This window comes from Brassica napus, chromosome C8 (assembly GCF_020379485.1).
Source record: "Brassica napus cultivar Da-Ae chromosome C8, Da-Ae, whole genome shotgun sequence".
NCBI lineage: Eukaryota > Viridiplantae > Streptophyta > Magnoliopsida > Brassicales > Brassicaceae > Brassica > Brassica napus.
In genome coordinates this window covers 16,625,114-16,641,887 of record NC_063451.1, presented here as the reverse complement: position 1 = coordinate 16,641,887, position 16,774 = coordinate 16,625,114, and the positions used below count along the sequence as shown (strand labels likewise).

Below are 16,774 nucleotides of genomic sequence, written 5' to 3'. Positions count from 1 at the left end.
GGAGACCCGCCGTCAATGGCTGTGAAAAAGCCCCACCGTAAATGGCGTGAAGAACCCTAGATCTAGTTTTTTTAGTTAGATTTAATTATTTTACTGCTATATGTTTATATTAAACCGATTTCAATTGTAAACCATTTCAATTGTAAATCAATTCAATTACAAACGATATTTTGTGTTTTAATTGATTAATCAAAAAAAATTAATTGATTAAATAATAAAAAAATATAATTAATTAAAAATTTATAATTTTTTTAAAAAAATATTTTAATTAATTTTACGGCTGAAAAACGACTACAACATCAACCATATAACAACTTAAGAGCAGTCGTAGAATAGTCGTAAACGAAGAAGCAGGTTAGTCGCATATTAGTGGTAATATTTAGTGACTGAATTGTGACTGTTTTGCGACTAATAACAGTAATCACAAATCAGTCGCTAATCAGTCGTAAAATAGTCGTAAATTGCGACTGATTAGCAACCGATTATTTTAGCGATGCATGGTATTCCGACTATGCAATTCAGTCGCAAAATAGTCGTAAACACATGTTTTGTGACTGATTAGCGACTGTTTTTGCAGTCGGTAATAACATGTTTTCTTGTAGTAAATACTTTACTAATATTTATATATATAGTTACGATTTTAATAATGAAATAATAATCCACAAATATATATATAGAAAAAGATACAAATACATGTGAAAGTTTGCATCATTTTTCTGATTTTAGTTTAATGAATGACAAAATACGATTTTACCCCCATCTTCAACCTTTTGTCTGCGTTTTCCAGATCTCAAAATCTCTTGTTCTTCATTTTTTTTTTTGCACGATTTCATAGTTTTCACAACAGATTCTTGTGAATTTCACCTAAATATAATAGATTCATGAGATAGACGCCGATTTAGCTCTTGAAATTTCGATTTTCAAAGTTTTTTAGTTTCAGCGCCTAGAACCACCGATTACCTCCTCCTCGCCACGGTAGCTTTCCGATCACCATTTAATCGGGCGAGTAAACGGCCAGGCGGACGCGTTTTTGAACATGGGTCTTCCCAACTCAATCTACTAAACAAAAAAGGTCTTCACAACTCAAAACTATTATTAATATATCTTTTTCAATCTACAGTTGCCATTGTATTGATTTTTATTTTTGTACAATTGACAACATGTATAAAAGTGAGAAATTTGGATAAAGATTGTCTTGGTTCAATTTGAACCATCCAACCAACAATCTTTTAACACAAAAGAACTGAGCTATGCTACAATTTCAGAAGAAACCAAAAGCCAAAAAGAAGCTATTCTTGCATGACTCAATATTAATCTATAAGCTTCCTTCACACTAAACTTACACCCTACTCCTACTTAAATACGTCGATGCAAGTTCCACACAATTCCCACTCAAATCAGAATCTGATCACCACTAACACATTGCGAACCAAACACAGAAAGTCATGTCTGGTGTTGCTTTCTTTCTCTTCACTCTCATCTACTTTTCAAGTAAGTCATCTTCTTCATCAATAAATTAAAATATGTTATACATTTTCCCGTTTTTTTTCCTCCAATAATGAACATAATTTTCTTGGTTTTACAGGTTCATGTTGCTCCGCGGCTCGATTCCAGCATCGACACAGGTACATGGAGAGGAAACTAATGATAGCATTGGCAAGCAAGATTGGTATCAACTATGGTAGACAAGGAAAAGACCTCCCATCACCTTACCAATCAATCAATTTCATCAAATCCATCAAAGCTGGTCATGTCAAGCTCTACGACGCGGATCCAGAGACTCTAACACTCCTCTCTCATACCAATCTCTACGTCTCCATAACCGTCCATAACCACCAGATCACTTCCCTCGGCACCAACCAAACCACAGCTGAAGATTGGGTCAAAACAAATATCCTCCCTTACTATCCGCAAACCCAAATCCGATTTGTCCTTGTCGGAAACGAAATCCTCTCCGTCCAAGACAGGAACATAACGGCCAATCTCGTACCGGCGATGCGCAAAATCGTGAACGCTCTCAGAGCTCATGGCATTCACAACATCAAAGTCGGTACACCTTTACCTATGGATTCTCTCCGGTCGACGTTTCCACCGTCGAACTCAACGTTCCGGGAAGATATCGCCGGACCGTTGATGTTGCCGTTGCTGAAGTTTCTCAACGGAACAAACTCTTACTTCTTCATCAATCTTCAACCTTACTACCGTTGGTTGAGAAACCCTATGAATACCAGTTTGGATTTTGCTCTCTTCCAAGGGAATTCAACTTATACCGATCCTCGTACCGGTTTGGTTTACCATAATCTCGTAGACCAAATGTTGGATTCGGTTATCTTGGCCATGATCAAACTCGGTTACCCACACATCCGCATTGCGATCTCCGAAACCGGGTGGCCTAATTCCGGGGACATCGATGAAACCGGAGCCAATATACTCAACGCAGCGACGTATAACCGGAATTTGATCAAGAAGATGACCGCAATTCCACCAATCGGTACACCAGCTAGACCCGCTTTACCTATACCGACATTTGTTTTCTCATTGTTCAACGAAAACCAGAAATCCGGTTCCGGAACACAGAGGCATTGGGGAATCTTGCATCCCGACGGTACACCAATCTACGACATTGATTTCACCGGTCAGAAACCCTTAACCGGTTTTAACCCTTTGCCTAAACCCACGAACAATGTTCCTTACAAGGGTCAAGTGTGGTGCGTACTGGTCGAAGGAGCCAACGAGGCTGAGCTTGAGGAAGCTTTGAGGATTGCTTGTGGCCGAAGCAACACAACGTGCGCGGCTTTGGCTCCTGGGAAAGAATGTTACGATCCGGTCTCTATTTATTGGCACGCTAGCTATGCGGTTAGCTCGTACTGGGCTCAGTTCCGTACCCAAAACGTCGGATGTTATTTTAATGGACTGGCTCATGAGAGTACCATTAACCCTGGTGAGTCATTTGTGCTTCTTCCTAAATTGGACAAGAATAACTCTACGTATTGTCACGGTTCATGTGGCAGAGTAAGGATATTTGTGGATTTTTTTTTTGTGTGGAATATATTGTAACTAAGAAAAGCGTTTTTACAGGAAATGATCGCTGCAAGTTTCCGAGCGTTACTTTGTGAGGAAGAACAACTGAAAGAGATGGAAGATGAGTAAAATTTACTCAATATTGTTTTTCACTATGCATTTTGTGCTTCTTGTTTCTTGTGTTCTGAATGTTGAGAAAAAAATAGAATAACTAATAAATAAACTTTTTGTAACAAAAACTGAAGACTACATTGTCCATCAGTTTTTGGGGTCAAACACTTCATAAAAGAGAAAATTGTTCAGAGTAGATAATAACAAAACGGAGAAAAGGTTAGAATACTCTTTTCCGAGAATCTTTTTTTGTGTAACCCCACTTGTTATACATTTCTTACTCGCTCACACTTTAAACCTTCGAATTATCTAATTAACATTTTAACAGTTATTTATATCACAAAAACCATTCAAGTCTTATTTGCGCTTCAATTCAAAAATATGTACGGTACTATTTATTTTACCTATGAAATCGATGACGCGGCAATTTTGTGTTATAAAAATATTCTAAATTTTGTTAACAAAAAAAAATATAAATACAGAATATATGAAAATTCAAAATATAAAAATAAAATCAAAAATCAAAATGTATTTAGACATATTATAGAATAAATTTTAATAAAATTAATAAAATACCGAGAGAAAATAAAAATTCAAAATAAATAATAAAAAAAAAGAGTTTAAAATTATTTTTTTCAAAATATTTAAATAAAATTGCAATATATCTTTAATGACCATGACAGTTTCTGTCATATCACAGATGACCATTGTTGGAAATAAATTATTCGTGAAGTTACTACTCATGTCTTGCAGCAGGACACCGGTCTTCGATTCATGCCCAAATAAAATCTAACTCGAGACTGGATCAATTCCTACCTCCGAGTAAAATAAAAAACTTCTACTAAATAGAGATTCTTCCATATCTCAAGATATGAAAGAATTTAATCTAATTTCCGACTACAAACGACCTATATAAAAGGGATCCAAATCATAGAACAAGGAATCGACTATTCAAAACATTAACTATAGAGTTAGGCGGTTAGAATTAGGTTTATAAACCCGAATTGTTGTAGTCATGGCTCTAAAGATCAATAAAAAATTATTTTTGATCTATGTTCATGGTTATTATTTCTTGCTTCATGTTTCCGCAGTACCAACAAAGAGGCTGCACAAAATCAACCTAATAGTTTTCCGTTAGAAGGAGGGGGTTAACCAAAACTATGTGAAAATTCCATAAAGTGAGCATAATGAGCCGCATGAGGCCACCCAAGTCGAAACCGAGTTGAGAGCCCATATCACAGCTATGCAACAATAGATCACCGAGATGCATACAGCTCGGGAGAGCACCGCATCTAGTGATAACCATGAACTCATCTCGGAAGTCCAAACCTTGAAGGATATGATGAAAGAGCACTCAAAATATTGGACCAAAGCGCTGAAAGGATATCTAAGCTCAAAGAAAAAAACTACTTCTTCGAGAAGAGAACAATAAGAATTGAATGCATAGAGACTCTGGATCACTCAATAGATATCAATATTCAAATTAAGCTAAACATTAATAATTTTATTGCTATTAAAGACAAAAAAAAGTAAAAGTGGTTGTAAGAGATTAAGAGAAGGTGCTAGACTCAGGGGAATTCGCAGGTAAATCAGAATTGCAGATCAAACATAATGCTCAAATCAATAAACTGTCATTGCAGAGACTATATGTATCTATATCCTAGATTTCCAAATCTCTTTGCAAATTCAATAAATTCAGACAACCACCAAGAGCAAGTTTGATAAGTTCACAAAATCTCTAAATTAGATCTCTTTGCAAATATGTATTTTTATCATTCATGATTAATTCATGGAATCAATAACAATTTCATATCTACCAAATATCCTAAAATCTAATTCACAATCTTAGTCTAGCATTAAGAATAATCCAAATGAATAATATAAGATAACCAAACAGTTCTATCAATCTAACAATTCATCAATCTTTTGAAGAACCCTAAAGCTAACAAGTGAATCATCAGACATGATCACTGGACCATAAATAACTTTAATAAAAAGATAAGAGAGTTCAAAATCTGCTCTTTACAAAGAGTTATGATCTGCTTTTCCTAGAGCTCTCCAATTCTAAAATAAAGTGTAACCTAAACAATAATGTTAAATAGTTAATATAGGTCTAAAAACACGTCAAAGACTTTCTTGCAAATGCTGAAAACTTTGGGCCAAACTGCCATTCTTGAAACTTCATAAGACCTTGTCTGAATTTTGTGAGTGATTAATGTCGATCGACAGCAGCCTTAATGTTGATAGATATCATGTGCAAAGTTCGAATCCAAGTTTTCAGCTCTATTTTTTCTTATGCTCCAAAGTGCTCTAGAATCTGCAAACTTGACCATAACTATAACTAGTGGCGGAACCAGTGCAGTGATTAAGGGGGCACGTGCACCCACAATATTTGCAATATTAAATATTTTAGTATGAAAGTATAATAAATCAGCTAGTATATGGTTTTACTGCTCTTGTGCACCCGTTAATGGCACAAGTTCGATGCACTCATGTCATTTATTTTATTTTCTATTAGATATGCACCTACTAAAATATATTTATGCATTCGCCCCGTCATAACGTACATAAATCTACAATGACCTTAAAACGATTCAAACGTACAATAAAAACTTTAAAGTAGGACTTATATCATGGTTAAAAATCCATAAAATCATGATATATTATATAATCTGGATTCACAAACATATTCAAATGAGGTACATTGATATAGTTATTGTTACTGTAAGTGAAAACGTTGAACTATTGGAGATTGAAGAAGTCGCCATCGGAAATAGACTGATATAACAAATTGTGGTTATTGGACTACAATTTTTGTTTCCTCTCTCTGGATATACTTTAACCTCTCTCTTCCGGATAAACGCTAATTTCTTCTCCTATTCTCCAGGGGTAGGATTCTAGGCTTCACTAGTGGGTGTGAGATCTCTGCTCTCTGCTCGTTTTAAGGTTTCAATGTTAGTTTATTGGTGGCACCATGGGTCTCCTTTGTGAGTCCTCGATTAAAGTGGTGTATACGGTTATGGTGGAACGTTCATGGAGATGGTAAACTCAGGGCCAGCTTAGAGCATGGGGTAAGGGCTGTGAACCTCAGGGCCCAAACATTTAAAAAAAGAAATATTAAAGAAGAATCTAAAATTTTAAAAATAATTAAAGATAGGGGTCTAACAATTTTAAGTTGTCCATATATACGTATAAAAAAAAGATTTTTTTTGCTCAAGAGTCCAATAGTACATTGACCCCTGGGTAAACTTTGGGTTGAACTGTTGAAAGATGGTTTTGTTAGTTGTTGCCTTTCCTCATACTGCATTGTCCTTCGCCTTGATTCTTGTTGGTATGTGCTCAGATTTTATGTCGTGGTTCGTTATAGTTCATCTTTTAGAAGTTGTAGTATTTAAGATTTGACGGTGGCTTTTCTCTTGGTTGTTCGCGGTAACCGGCTAATTTTCTTGTCCTATTCTGGGGTAGTTTTGTCATAGTCAAACTTCTTGCTAATCTTTTTTATTTTCTTCTGCTATTTTCTCTTTTTCTTTTTTTCCGTTTTTCGTCGATGTTAGTAAATTGTAATTGTGTCCAATGTTTTCTATTTTCTACTTCTTGTTAACTTTGTAACTTTTGTAAAAAACCAAAAATCTAGTATAAAATTTAACATTTTGTTCAAAAAAATACTAATATATTAAATTTTCAATGATTTTATATTTATGATTCTAATCATTTCCACAATTAAGATCCATCAAATGAGAAGTCAGAAATAAATAAGCGATCACATTTTGTAATTAAGAAATTTGTGTTCAAAACAGAAATCATTAATTCTGGAAACGAGAAGGCAAAAACAGCTGTTGAATGCTTATCCATCAGTATCTTCATCAGCTCAAGCTCTGCGCGAGGAACCGAACCCTAACCACTGCCAAGTCCCTCCATGCGCAAATCTTCAAGCTCGGGATCAGTCAATGCATTCCTTTGGCCAACACCCTCGTCAACGTCTATGGAAAATGCAGCGCTGCTTCTCACGCACTCCAGCTGTTCGACGAAATGCATCACAGAGACCACATCGCTTGGGCCTCTGTTCTGACAGCTCTTAACCAAGCGAATCTTTCTGGTAAGACGCTCTCGATGTTCTGTTCTAGCAGTGGACTGCGTCCGGATGATTTCGTGCTCTCTGCCCTTGTCAAGGCCTGTGCGAACTTAGGATCTATTAAACACGGGAAGCAAGTTCACTGCCGTTTTATAGTATCTGAGTATTCTCATGATGATGTTGTTAAGTCTTCGCTGGTTGATATGTACTCCAAATGCGATTCACCTGATAGTGCTAAAGTGGTTTTCGATTCAATAAGAGTGAAAAGCGCCATCTCGTGGACCGCACTGGTATCTGGGTTGGCTAAAAGCGGAAGAAAGGAAGAAGCTTTGGAGCTTTTTAGGAACATGCCGATCAAGAATTTGTATTCTTGGACTGCATTGATCTCTGGTTTTGTGCAGAGTGGTAAAGGGCTTGAGGCTTTCTCTGTGTTTACCGAAATGAGGAGAGAAAGTGTTCACATTTTGGATCCTTTAGTTCTTTCTAGTATAGTCGGCGCTTGTGCTAATATGGCTGCTTCCATAGCAGGGAGGCAGGTTCACGGTTTGGTTATATCTCTAGGATTTGATTCGTGTCTGTTTATTAGTAACGCCCTCATCGACATGTACGCTAAATGCAGCGATGTTATAGCCGCAAAGGATATTTTCAGTAGGATGCGTCACAGAGATGTAGTTTCGTGGACATCACTTATAGTTGGAATGGCTCAGCACGGTCAGGCTGAGAAGGCATTGGCTTTGTATAGTGAAATGGTTTCACATGGTGTAAAGCCTAATGAGGTCACGTTTGTTGGGCTGATATACGCGTGTAGCCACGTTGGTTTTGTAGCTAAAGGCCGTGAGCTTTTTCAATCAATGAGCAAGGACTATGGGATCCGCCCGTCCTTGCAGCATTACACTTGTTTATTGGATCTTCTTGGTCGGTCTGGACTGATTGATGAAGCTGAGAAGCTAATCCGTACAATGCCGTTTCCTCCTGATGAACCAACTTGGGCTGCTTTGCTTAGCGCTTGTAAGCGACAGGGGAAAAGTCAGATGGGTGTAAGATTCGCTGATCATCTCTTAAGTTGCTTTAAACCGAGAGATCCATCGACTTATATACTTTTATCAAACGTCTACGCAAGTTCTAGTTTGTGGGGGAAAGTATCAGAGGCGAGAAGGAAGCTAGGAGACATGGAAGTTAGAAAAGATCCAGGGTACAGCAGCGTGGAGGTTAGGAAAGAAACCGAAGTGTTTTACGCGGGGGAAACATCTCATCCTCTAAAAGAAGAGATCTTTGGGTTGCTTAAGAAGTTGGAGGAAGATATGAGGAGAAGAAATGGTTATGTTCCTGATACGAGTTGGATCTTACACGACATGGATGAGCAAGAGAAAGAGAAGCTTTTGTTTTGGCATAGCGAGCGATCCGCTGTTGCATACGCTTTACTTAAGGGTGTTCCGGGAAGTCCCATACGGATTGTGAAAAACCTAAGGGTTTGTGGGGATTGTCATGTTGTTATGAAACATATAAGTGAGATTACAGAAAGAGAGATTATAGTTCGAGATGCTACTAGATATCATCATTTCAAAGGAGGAAAATGCTCCTGTAATGACTTCTGGTAAGGTCCTGTGTTCTTTGTTGTAACATTTGTTTTTTACGAATACTTGATGAGATTTTTGAGGATTGCGTATAGTAATGATTGTCACAGAAAATCGAATTGTGTCCTTCAATAAAGACGACAAAGATGGTGACTTCACTTCACATCCGTGACAGATATTATTAGATAACAACAAACGAGACACTGTGTAATCGCACTAACTCACTCACGCACCAACTCACAGAATTTAGTAACGTGTATTTATTTATCAATTTCACCCACCAACTCAGGAACATAGTAACAACGTGCACTTATTTATCCAATAAAGTGACAATATTAGTTTTTCCTTTTAGCAAATGAAATTTCCGGATCTAAAATATATAGTCTTATACTCTTATTCAGAACTAGAGTTAGCTATTTTTTTTTTTAGAAATTGATTTAAAGAATAACTTGTGTTAAAAAAAAAAGATTTAAAGAATAACTATCTGTGTACAGAAAGTTCCAACCGGAACACAAATAAATAATCTCTCTCACACTACTAGTCTACTACTAGTATTAGACCATCAATATTCTGAGATAAAAAAAAAATCTGTATCATGGCTGTAAGTAAATTTACAAAATGATGGTGTTTATATACAGAATCAAAATAAAAGCGGTAATTATCGACCTAAATATTTCATATTAATATCTTTTCCTCGAAGATGGAGTGATAGATAGATCATAGATGAAACTCTTATTCTGTTAAGAAGACAACGTAGTTGTCCTGGATACAAACATCAAGATCTTAAGTACACGTGATTGTTGGCAATACAAAGTGCAGCTGCTTTATCACCGAACAAAACAACCAACTCACTGGCGAATATAATAACAAAGTTGCTACATGTTAGCTGATTAGGTGAAATGAAAAGTGAAGTCTGTTTAAAATGTACACTTAAACCCTCTTAGCAAAAGTATAATAATAGTACTACTATATATTTGTGAGTATCAATTGGTGTCATATGCTCTATATATATAGACATAAAGATAACAACGACACAAGTTACCATCGCGCTTACTCACTCACAAAATTAGCCAAAAGCTTCCCATTTATAAATCTCACACCTGTGCTTGTGTTTGCGTTTAACTCAGAGATTCCTAGCTTCACGACTTCCACATAATTACAGATGGCAACAGAGACTGTATTGGCGACGGCGGTGAGCAACGGCGTAGGCAAAGCTTGTTGCAAGTCCGGTCCGGGTTATGCCACGCCTCTAGCCGCCATGTCCGGTCCACCTGAAAAGCTCATCTACGTCACCGCCCTCTACTCTGGTACACATTTCATTTTTTTCCCTCTACTTCCAGTTTTTATTCAAAGTTTTCTTCAGTATTTTCTGACTTAAATTAATCTTATTTTTAACGTTAAGAGAACTCGGCAATGATTGGATTTGTCAATGTTCTTTATATATAAGTATATTAGTCCTAATTCACTTTCTGATGTGAGATTTTTAATATTAAAAGTATGAATATTATACGGTCTAATATCTTATAATTGTTGATTAAATTGAACATAAGTGTTGAAAAAATTCCTTGGTTCCTTTGTATTTAAATACTTCTTTGAATTGGGTTTATAATTAGGAACGGGGCGAGAGCAGCCAGACTACTTGGCGACGGTAGATGTGGATCCAAACTCACCCACCTATTCAACCGTCATTCACAGATTGCCAATGCCTTACATAGGCGATGAGCTTCATCACACTGGTTGGAACTCTTGCAGCTCTTGCCATGGTGATCCTTCTGCTAGTAGACGTTACCTCGTCTTACCAGGCTTAATGTAAGACTAACCTTGTTTGAGCCGCCTTCCCCTTTTACCTGTACATCTCTAGATCATTATGTTTAACGTTTTTTCTTTCTCGTCTTGGTGAAGATCTGGCCGCATCTACGCAATCGACACGATGACCGACCCAAAAGCTCCGTCCTTGTACAAGGTTGTAGAACCTAAAGAGATTTCTGAGAAGACAGGATTAGCATTTCCGCACACGTCTCACTGCCTCGCCTCTGGCGATATGTTGGTCTCTTGCCTTGGTGACAAAGAAGGAAACGCCAAAGGGAACGGGTTTCTCCTTCTTGACTCTGATTTCAACGTCAAAAGCAGGTGGGACAAACCAGGGCATGCCCCAAAGTTTGGGTATGATTTCTGGTACCAGCCTCGGTTCAAGACGATGATCAGCACTTCTTGGGGAGCACCTAAAGCTTTCTCCAAAGGTTTCAATCTCCAGCACGTTGCTGATGGCTTGTACGGAAGTCATTTACATATTTATAAATGGCCAGAAGGTGAAATGAAACAGATTATTGACCTTGGTAATACTGGTCTCTTACCTCTCGAGGTAGTAACATGCATTACTTCAACATGTTACGTAAAATGTGAGGATCTGTGTTACCGAGGAATATAATGTAATGTTTTATGTGGTTGTTGCAGATAAGATTCTTGCATGATCCATCTAAAGATACAGGGTATGTTGGGAGTGCATTGTCGAGTAATATGATAAGATTTTTCAGGAACAGTGATGACACATGGAGCCATGAGGCAAGTGGAGTTTCTGAATTATCTTCATAACCTCTTTTTTTTACTTTGGTTCTTCAAAGCTATGATTAACCCTTAAATTGATTTTTTCGGTAGGTGGTTATATCAGTTGAACCACTGAAAGTAGAGAACTGGATTCTTCCAGAAATGCCGGGGCTTATCACCGACTTCTTGATCTCCCTCGATGATCGGTTTTTCTACTTTGTGAACTGGCTTCATGGAGACATTCGTCAGTACAACATTGAAGACCCTAAAAACCCTGTCTTAACCGGTCAAATTTGGGTGGGCGGATTACTACAAAAAGGCAGCCCTGTAAAGGCTGTTAGAGAAGATGGTACCACTTACCAGTTTGATGTTCCTCAGATCAAGGTTTGTTTTACTTACAAAAATAAACATTCATTTGGGAGCACTTTTTTCTTTAATATCTCGGTATTTGTAGGGGAAATCTCTACGAGCAGGACCTCAGATGATCCAGCTGAGCCTTGATGGTAAACGATTGTATGCAACAAACTCACTGTTCAGCGCGTGGGACCGTCAGTTTTACCCAGAACTCATGGATAAAGGATCACACATAATTCAGATTGATGTTGATACAGAGAAAGGTGGTCTCTCAATAAACCCTGATTTCTTTGTGGACTTTGGTGAAGAACCCGATGGTCCTGCGCTTGCCCATGAGATGAGATATCCCGGCGGAGACTGCACATCTGATATCTGGATTTGAATTGGACCCCTAAAAAAGAGTAAAATTGGGTTTGACTCATTGTTATGTTTTCCAGAGTGTAATAAATAAGCCGTGATATTATAACCTCCTACTTATATTGTGTCCCTTTCTTTTGAGGTTTGAGCATTACCAGTGGTGCAAGATTTAAATACCAAATGAGTGAAGAAAAGTAGCAAAATAGAGTTAATCTTTATCTAGAGCCTAGACTTCCTGACCCAAAGATGGTTTAGTAACTGCTTAAGCATATAGAGTATGTTATGTTGTGCAAACCTTGAAGATTCCCTTAAAACTCTATAAGGTGGGTAGGCGCAATATTCATAAGAAACTAAAACAGAGTTATTTTTGAAAGAAAATGATTACAAACAGAATCAGATTTGTATTTGGAGTCCACATAAGAAAAAAAGTGAGTGAGATTTTTCTAATCATTTCGGATGAAACAAGGGAGAAGATGAGTCTGTTTTGTATTAGATATGCATTTCAGACAGTCTTGTATGCAGTATGGAGAGAACATAACAAAGTAATACATGGTGATAAGTTGATGCCTTTACCGGTGATTAAGAAGTTGTTTGACAAGTGATTCCGTAACAAGATCACATTTATGAGAATGAAGGGGGTTAAAGGTACGGAGAAGCTGATGCAATTTTGGTTTCTTACTAGAATGTAAATAGATAAGAAGGTTACATAAAACGACACATTTCGTCTTTTCTTTGCAGCAAAAGACACATTATAGTTTTGACACACTTTACTTGTACGGTTTGGTAGATTCGAGACCAAAATGTCCCTGTCTTATTTTTAGAAGGAAGCAACGATTAAAGTAGTTATTTCATTTTATGTTTATAAATTAAACGGTGTGTTTTGCTAGGATATGGTAGTTACAAAGTCGTGGATAGGAAATAGTGGTTAGGCGTATATGTTAAGGACACATTGTTATTGTTGTGGACATGATTGTTGTGGTTAGGGTACCAAAGATACAAAGTTTCTAGAACATATAGTATGGATGTGATACAGTGGATATGTCAAATATCTTAACATGATAAGCATTCATAATGTTTGATAATATAAAAGACCTAGAAACCGCATATATTACAAAAGCATACATAATGTTTGGGAAGGGGGTATATGGACAAGAGTGATGTTTCCAAGTCCGTAACCACAAACTTCATATCCATAACCACACAACCTCATTTACGGTATCTATCGGTATCTATCGCCACCACAGTCTCCACCTCTGTATCCACTTTCATATCCACCGCCTCTGTATCCATGACCACCATAACCTCCACTCCGGTATCAACCACCATCTCCACCATCTCCACCTCCGTATCCCCCTACTCTCCCATCTTCCACCTCCACCGTATCCACCACCATCTCCTCATCTCGAGCAACCACCTTAGTATCCACCATCTTCATATCCATAACCACCTTCTTAAGTCACCATAGTTAGTCTCGTCGGAACTCGGATCTCCTCAGCGACTCCACTACAATCCCAGATCTCCGTTCAAGCTTCAAAAGCTCGCTGCTCTCAACTTCAGTCTCAATTCGAACTTTCTTGATGGATTAATTGCCTTAGTCACCGGAGCTAGATTTTGGAATTCACTATCCTCTGTGACTTCACTGAACTCTTCAAATCTCCTCCACTCAATCCCAGAAAACTCGCCGCTTTCCGCTTCTTCGATAACAACATATGAATACATCAAAAGAGGATAAGAGCTTTTCAGTTTGGTGAATTCAGTAATGGGCCAAACTCCTTTTCCTCATTTATCATTTTAATCTTCTCCATCATCACCTAAATCACTCTCCTAAACCGAGCTCCAATATATCCGTCTTGATTCAAAACAATGGATCTGTGTTATCCTCCTTATCTCCTAAACCTATCTTTGATATCTTCTTAGCTAATTTTAAATCTTCAATTCTTCTCACAATCCCATTGTTTTTTCTTTCTGAGATTTGGTTCACAAAAAAAAATAAAAAAAATTCGATGGTTCATCGATGACAAAGAGACGAAAGAAGTTTTGATTTTTTTTTTCTAATTGATTTATTTATCTTAGAATTGGTCGATGTTGTAGTAAAATAAACTGAAGGTCAATTATGGTATTACACATATACTAAGTGTGTCAAAAGCACAAAGTGCCTTATTGTGTAATTGAAAAGTCAGATTGTGTCTCCCAGCGTAATTTTCTCTAAATAGATACCAATCTTATTCGGGGGGGGGGGAAGGGGGATAAGTCTATTCAAGGAGGGGGGGGGGGGGGGGGGGGGGGTCTTGAGTCAAATTACATAGTAAAAAGGATACACTTGATGTAATAAGGTTTTTTTGATGAATAAATTTAATATTCATTCAAAAAAAAAGAGAGAAAAAGTGAGTCTATTCTAAATTTAAGATGAGAGTATGGAGGACCCATTGATTCTACGTATTCCAGCGAAGTCAGTTCGACATGATGTTCTGGTTGTTTATCCAAAAATGACGATGAATGATTTTTATACAGGAACAACCTGAAGAGTACGATGTGGAAATGTTGAAGAACCTAGTTGTATGGGAGGATATACCATTTATTCAGATTTTGGCCGTTAACCAATCTTTCTGAAGTAATAAGTTTTGTTGGAGTTACACAAAAAGTGGTCAATAACTCAAAAATTAAGTGATATTCAAAAGATATGTCATCTTATATACCAAATAGTAACATGATATTTTGCGGTAACGAGAAACCAGAAATGTCATTATATGCGATGTGATTATTGCCTTCGTTGTGGGGAAGCAGAATGAAAATTTTGAATGTTCTCCGACTTTACAAACCTGAGCACTATATTCTAGGCTTTCATGCTCATTGGATTTTTCTAGTGCTCGTATTTATACACACTTAGATTATCTATTCTAGAGAAAAAATGATGGGAAAATTTTATGTTTACCATTTTCATGGTACCACTTTTCATCTTTCCACCACTAAAGGGATATTTTCAAAAATATATTATTCATTAAGTGGCAAAAGAATTTTATACCCTTCTTTTATATATATAATAAATCATTATTTAAATAAATAAAAATAATAATTTTTTTTATGTTTTCGAATTATACTTTTTCAAATTCGAACTTTTTTTAATTTTTTTTTTCAAATTTTCTTTATGAAAATCGAAAATTATGTTTGAAACTATTTTTCAATTTTTTTTATATTTTTCAAATATTTATTTATATATATTTATTAGAATCCTAAATTTCACATTCTAAAATCTCTATCCACCCATCAACTCTAAACCCCAAGTCTAGATTAGTTAACCATAGGAGTATAAGTGTCTTTTATCCTTCATTAAAAGTGAAGATAAAAGTGATTAGTGTAAACATAAAAAGTGGTACTATGAATGTGGTATTTCTAGCAATTTCCAAAAAAATGATATTGATCTTGGAATCAGAAGAGATCGTTATCCATGGATCCTCTCATCATTTTATTTAGGGGAATCCCAAGAGATCCTCTCATAATTTTATTTAAGATAAAATTACACCAAAATTTTGTATTTTAAAATTTTCATTCGAATAGAAGTAAGAGAAATAAACAATAAACTGGTGTCATATATTTTTTGAATACTAGGAGGTTCAGAGGCGAAATTCTTAACCCCCATACTCGAAACTATAGCATGTAATATTAGTTTCGTCCCAGCAGTTACGCGAACTGGAGACCTCTAATACAATGTCCAATATCTTTTCCCGCTGAGATAATGAACTCTGGTAATTGGTGTCATATTGTTGTTGGGGAAATTTTCAATTTTACCACAAGTTTGATACCACTTTTCAAATTTACTTTTACATGATAAAAAATTCAGAAAAGGGAATTCTAATTATACCACGAACTTGGAATTACTTTTCAAATTTACCTTTAAATGATGATCATTTTCATAAATATCCTTACTTTGTGAAGACTAAACTAACACTCTAAAACCTTTTTATAAATGTTCAATAATCAATTATAAAAGTTTCTAAACCCAATCCCCTGTGTAAATATTGAACCCTAAACAATCATTATTAAACTTTAAACTCAAATATTAGAGTATTTTTGATTGAATGTATTTTTGAAAGTGGTAACCACCTTATAGTATTTGAACCAATTTGTCTTTTCATAAATACATTAAATTTTTAATTAAAATATTAAATTAACCCTCCTAATCATTTATAAATGTTTAAGATTAAATTATAAATATGTATAGAAGTTATAAATTCAATCACATCCCACAAATACTAAATCCTAAAAAATAATCAATAAATTCTAAATCTAAATATTAAAATATTTTCTATTGAGTGTAATTTTTGAAAATTAAGTATTTTTAAAATTTTCTTTTATTATTATATATAATATAAAACTCTCTCTAAGATAAGACATGAGGAGGAAAACATTATTAAAGTTTGGGATAATGTGGTGAGGGGGTAAGCGGATGAGGCTAGAACAACACTAGCACGTTCCGTTCAGTTCAGTTGATGCACGAAACTAAATCACATTGCTCCTAGATAATTACATGAATATAGTTTTATTTTTTCGGGTCCATTTGCAAATCCATAGATTTGGATATCTCCAAGTTAATAAAAGAACATTATAAAATAAATTATTTTTAACATATGGAATGGTTACAACCTCTGTTCGGGAACGCGCTAGGTGCTAGTCGGGCGGTCGGGTTGGACCTAGCGCCTAAAGAAAAAATCGGGGATTAATTAGAAATTATGTGGGACGGAAT

General features: G+C 36.1%; 3 protein-coding genes across 3 annotated transcripts; all 3 read left to right on the top strand.

Annotated features, from left to right (window-relative positions):
- The first annotated feature begins 1,274 nt into the window (after positions 1-1,274).
- LOC106414271 (probable glucan endo-1,3-beta-glucosidase A6) lies at positions 1,275-3,389 on the top strand. The gene is made up of 3 exons (XM_048765559.1): positions 1,275-1,491; positions 1,586-2,941; positions 3,079-3,389. Exons 1-3 carry the CDS (start codon positions 1,446-1,448, stop codon positions 3,114-3,116), a joined length of 1,440 nt encoding a protein of 479 aa, XP_048621516.1. The 5' UTR covers positions 1,275-1,445; the 3' UTR covers positions 3,117-3,389.
- A 3,062-nt stretch (positions 3,390-6,451) lies between these two features.
- Positions 6,452-8,863, top strand: LOC106412340 (pentatricopeptide repeat-containing protein At4g14050, mitochondrial). The gene has a single exon (XM_013853262.3). It carries the CDS (start codon positions 6,973-6,975, stop codon positions 8,800-8,802), a length of 1,830 nt encoding a protein of 609 aa, XP_013708716.1. The 5' UTR covers positions 6,452-6,972; the 3' UTR covers positions 8,803-8,863.
- Positions 8,864-9,780: 917 nt separating this feature from the next.
- LOC106415119 (selenium-binding protein 2-like) lies at positions 9,781-12,153 on the top strand. The gene is made up of 6 exons (XM_048765558.1): positions 9,781-10,085; positions 10,392-10,587; positions 10,681-11,140; positions 11,233-11,340; positions 11,434-11,706; positions 11,777-12,153. The coding sequence occupies exons 1-6, from the start codon at positions 9,941-9,943 to the stop codon at positions 12,056-12,058; spliced, it is 1,464 nt and encodes a 487-aa protein (XP_048621515.1). The 5' UTR covers positions 9,781-9,940; the 3' UTR covers positions 12,059-12,153.
- Positions 12,154-16,774: the final 4,621 nt, after the last annotated feature.